The sequence below is a fragment of the Salminus brasiliensis genome, chromosome 12 (genome assembly GCF_030463535.1).
Source record: "Salminus brasiliensis chromosome 12, fSalBra1.hap2, whole genome shotgun sequence".
NCBI lineage: Eukaryota > Metazoa > Chordata > Actinopteri > Characiformes > Bryconidae > Salminus > Salminus brasiliensis.
The window spans coordinates 4,772,492-4,777,349 of NC_132889.1; the positions used below are offsets into that span (position 1 = coordinate 4,772,492).

Consider the following 4,858-nt stretch of genomic DNA (forward strand, 5'->3'; position numbering starts at 1 on the left):
TCGATGCTATCTCCAATCAAATTCGAGTACGGTGGTCGTTGTTTGTCAACGTCACCGAGGCTCAGTTTTTCGGACTGACAGAAATGGCTTCACCTCTGAGGCAGGCAGCGCGTTTCGCGTCGTCTAGTAAGTTTTCAGGTCTTTTACGTGACCACAAATTCTCCAAAAGTTTGCTGTTATGGTTGGCCGACGTGTCCTTTATTAGAAACCTGTGCAGAAATTGTATGAACTTTAAACGGAACCGTATTAACCCTATTAATAAGGCACTGCCAGAAATGCTCCATTATTGTCGTGATTTCTCGCTGTTTCTGTACGCAGGACATTTGTTTTTGGGGTTAGAAAGGTAAAGTAAGAGTCCAGACAGTCCCCCTGCAGCTGCAGCCCCTGAATGTGGACCAAAGTTCACCTCTGCCCAGTGGCTGCTGGGTAATTGCAGACACTGCTCCCCTGCTCAATGCTGGGGGGCTTCCTCCCCCCCCCCCCTCTAACCCATGCCTGATCATTAGGATGCATGGTGCCAATATCTGCTCCAGAGAGTCCTATTCTATTGGCAGTACTTCTCTACAGGGACTAGACAAGCTGTGTGAGCAATGGGTGCATTCATCCTTAGAATGAGTGTCCACAAACTTTTGGACATGCTGTTTTAGTAGGAACTTTAGTAGGAGTGAATATAGCATCACCATAAAAGTTTGTAGACACTGAAATCAAGGTTGTTTACGCTACGATGGGACATTGCTGTGACCGTTTGATAGCTTCAAGCCACTACAGCAGTGGTGAGATCCAGTTCTAGGTTCTGGATCACAAACGCCATCCCAGCTCATACCGAAGGTACTGGCTGGAGTGCTGTGGCTCAGATTTGTACCGCTGTAGTTGATGGGACACTTGGCATAGGACAGGGTGACCTCTACTGGCGGTGCCTTTTCTATGGAGGTCATGCAAGCTGGTCAAGTGTGTTTGCAGGTGAACAACTTGAGCTCATTAATGGTCTCTTTTCTCTTGGATCTCTCCTAGGGTGTCTCTCCCAGCTCTCTGCGAGCCAAAGCCATGCCAGAGTCAGTGCTTCATCCTACTCTGGCCCCACCACCACCAGCAGCAGCAGAAATGCATCAACTTCGTCCAGAATCCAGGTGCAGCTGGACAGCAGTACAGGTCTGGCCTAATAAACCTTCTGAAGGACTGAATGGGCTTGTAGCTGACCAATCATGAATAACAAGTGGGCTTCAGTTGTAGTCATACAGCAGCCAGAAGTAGAAGGTGTTTCTAATAAATGTATTAAACATCTTTCGGTGGGGGTGTTGTTGTTGTTGTTTTGTTTTTTTTGCGCAGGCGTGGCTGTGATGACGTTCCAGAGTCCTCCAGTCAACAGCATGAGTCTGGACTTCATGACCGAGTTTGTCATCAACTTGGATAAGCTTGAGCTTGACAAGAGCTGCAGAGGAGTTATTCTAACGTCTGTAAGTCACTACGGGGTCACGCACTACCTGGCCTGCCCATGCTTTACCCAATAATGCTTTAGCGGCGGCTCCTAGAACCCACAGACTGTAGCATGTTCTGTTACCAAGCTCCAGACGGGTTCAGCTGAGGTAGTCCAGTATGTTTTCGATGGAGCGGATGCGATGGAGAGAAGAGATGGGAAAGGCTGACGTCGGCTGGCGAGGATCCCTGTCTGCCCCTTTTGGATTTTGGAATTGGCCTGTTTTACAGCTCTGTTTTAGATCTGCTGGAACACCATGAACCTCAAACACCGTCACATCTATGTACCGAACTCTAATTATCAACTATGCATTGAGGACACCTTTAAAAATGAGCTGTTTTTAATGAAAGCACTTAAACCTGACTTAAGCTATCGTGATTAATCTAATAGGAACCGTAGGCCACAACCTACAGCAGAGGTGATGGTGATCTACCAGCACTGGTTCCTGTTGACTACACCAGCACGGTTCGCCTTAGTTGCGTAGTTTAGAGGAGACTCTAAACTCCAACCTACATTTATTAGGTTAAATTAATTTGTCCGTTCTTCCGAACGCATTCGTGGGAAGAGCATGCATCGCTTAGCAATACTGTTGTAGTGTCTGCAAGCTTGGTTCTTCCTGTGGTTTTCATGTAGGCCCTGCCCAATGTGTTCTCTGCTGGCCTGGACATCATGGACATGTATGGGAGGAGCCCTGAGCACTGTGAAGAGTTCTGGAAGGTTCTGCAGGACCTGTGGCTGAAGTTGTACGGCTCCAGCAAGATTACGATCGCAGCCATCAATGTGAGTTCGACCAGTAGGGGTCTTTACATAGTGGTCTACTAACATCTATAACAGTCTATACAAACCTGACATACCTTCAAACCTAAGGATCAGAGGTGGATCGAAACTTTATAAGCTGATACCTGATCCATTAAAAAGGCCTGGATCACCAGTCAGGTCTTGGAGAGCATGTAAAGTGCCAGAACGGCATAAAAAATGTATGTTTTGGCAAAAGGAACACAACTATGTAATTGATTAGACCTCTATTGTCGCTGTAACATGCTTGTTATTAATCAGTGCTGATTTTTAATGAATGATGTGTTACCAGCATATCAACTGTGCACTAACCTCCACCTTCCACTCTAGGGTTTGCTAGCTGCTGCTGGTGCTGCTGACGTTCTTGATCTCTGTACTTTGTTTTTCAGGGTGCCAGTCCTGCAGGAGGCTGCCTGATGAGCCTGTCTTGTGACTACAGGATCATGGCTGACAATCCTAAATACAAGATAGGCGTCAACGAAGCGCAGCTTGGCATCGTCGCACCGTTCTGGTGAGTCAAGTCGGTTCTTGACAGCACGTGCGCTGAACAGTTTATTTACTATTTTTGTATTTTAGGAAGTACATCTAAGGAAACTGTTGTCTGACACCTTTCTCAGGCTTAAGGATTGCATGGTGAACACCGTGGGCCACAGAGTAGCGGAGCTATCTGTTCAGTATGGTGTAACATACAGTCCTCAAGACGCGCTGAAGATCGGCCTGGTGGACCAGGTGGTCCAAGAGGATAAAATTCTTGGCACAGCCACCGAAACTATGACCAAGTGGTTCGCCATTCCAGGTCAGTCTGATCCTCTTTCTCTCTGTATTTGATCTGCAGTAGAAATGTTTGAATGGTTCAAAAAGTTTGCAGATGCAGAATTTTTCTCTGTTCGACCTCAACTAGAAGACAAAGAGTTTGCCGATGTCAGAAATTAGGGGTGAAAATCCAATAATTCATTAAAAGGACATGGATATTTATTATATTTATATAGATCATGTCTAGCCAGCGGCAGCCGAGGCCCCGAGAGAGCACAATCAGCCTTGCTCAGCCTACATCACGCCAGTGCAGCTGGTCACATGATCTCACTTGTTTGCAAGGACACAAGGGAGACCCATCCAAACAGAGACACAGAACCCCTCTCTCTCCCTTTCTCTCTCTCTCTCTCTCTCTCTGAGGGGACTTGTGAAGTGTTCAAAACCTGCTTAATAAACAGCAGCATGTTCCTGCAAGACAGAGGAGGGGGGGGACTCACTGATCTGGGCTGTTTTCTAAGCTGGATTACTCATGAATACTCGACAAGTCAATGGCATATGGTTAGTTAGGGGAAATCTAGCTGGCGTCTCTCTTTTTCCAAGAGACAGAGCAGCACATTGGCCCTGTCCCAATTCTCACCCTAACCCTTAAGCCCCGAAGCGCACACCTTTATAAAGTTGTCTAGTACTCCGAATATGTCTAGTGCTGTGGACATATTTGGAGCCCTTGTGTCTGATCAATGATCGCAAATCAAAATACATAGAGCTCATTAACTCTTCAGTTTTATATTATATTGTAGTATTATTAGTAGTGGTATTTGTGCTTTATTTGATGTAATTAATTAATTAGTTTTTTGTAAATATAAACATAGTTGGCTTCATTTATCCTGTACAGAGAAAAAGAGCTTGGACTGAGGCCATGTGACACTAGGCAGCATGTAGGGCAATGTGATCACGTCAGAAATGAGCACATTACACCATTTAGCAGCTTTCTATGAAGGCTTTCCTCTGAAAAAACATTGGCATCACTAAGTTATAATGTGCATCAGGTCTGTAAGTTAAACGGATCTGAAGTTATGAAGCCTGGAATGCCGGCCAGTTGGCGGCTCAGATTATACTGTACTTCTTTCTTCCCTCTGGTTTCTTCTAATGCTGCGATGTGTTTGGTCCACAGATCATGCCCGGCAGATCAGCAAGACCTTGATCAGGAAGCCTACAATGGACAGACTGTTGGCGAACAGAGAAGCTGACGCCAAAAACTTTGCGAGTTTCGTCACCAAGGACTCCATCCAGAAGTCTCTCGGGACGTACTTGGCCAAGCTAAAGGAGAAGAAGGCAGGGAAATAGAACTAAATTGTGTTTGGATGCCTTCAATTTCAGTCGTTTCTTCACTCCATCGATACGTCATTGGGTGTGAGGCAGGAATAACACTTGGACAAGGCACCAGTTTCAGCCCAGCCCTACATGTGGAGTGTTTTTAAAAGGTGGGAAGAAGTGACCAAAGGACCATGGGGCCGTACGGCACAGGCTACCTGCTGTTCCACCATGAAGCCAGTTCTAAATAACCCCTAAAATGTAATGTGACTTTTTTTGCATTGATTTTCTGGCATCTTTTGCAGTTGATTTGTTAATTAAACACCAGGGCGCCTTCATTTTCGGTTGCCTTTTCTTCACAGACCCATGGTAATGTGCTTTCACCACAGTGAAAGTTTCACTGGACTATAAAGCTAACTCCATCACAAAACTGGACCTTCATAAAAGTCATGCATTTCTGGTGGTTTGCCTGATGTGTGAACAGCGAAACCTTGTTAAATAAAATAAAAAAACTCATCACTTTTC

General features: G+C 45.6%; 1 protein-coding gene across 1 annotated transcript; it reads left to right on the plus strand.

Annotated features, from left to right (window-relative positions):
• On the plus strand, positions 1-4,858 carry LOC140573507 (enoyl-CoA delta isomerase 1, mitochondrial-like). Its single transcript, XM_072692903.1, has 7 exons — positions 1-126; positions 1,012-1,149; positions 1,327-1,454; positions 2,108-2,254; positions 2,659-2,780; positions 2,887-3,065; positions 4,194-4,858. Exons 1-7 carry the CDS (start codon positions 84-86, stop codon positions 4,364-4,366), a joined length of 930 nt encoding a protein of 309 aa, XP_072549004.1. The 5' UTR covers positions 1-83; the 3' UTR covers positions 4,367-4,858.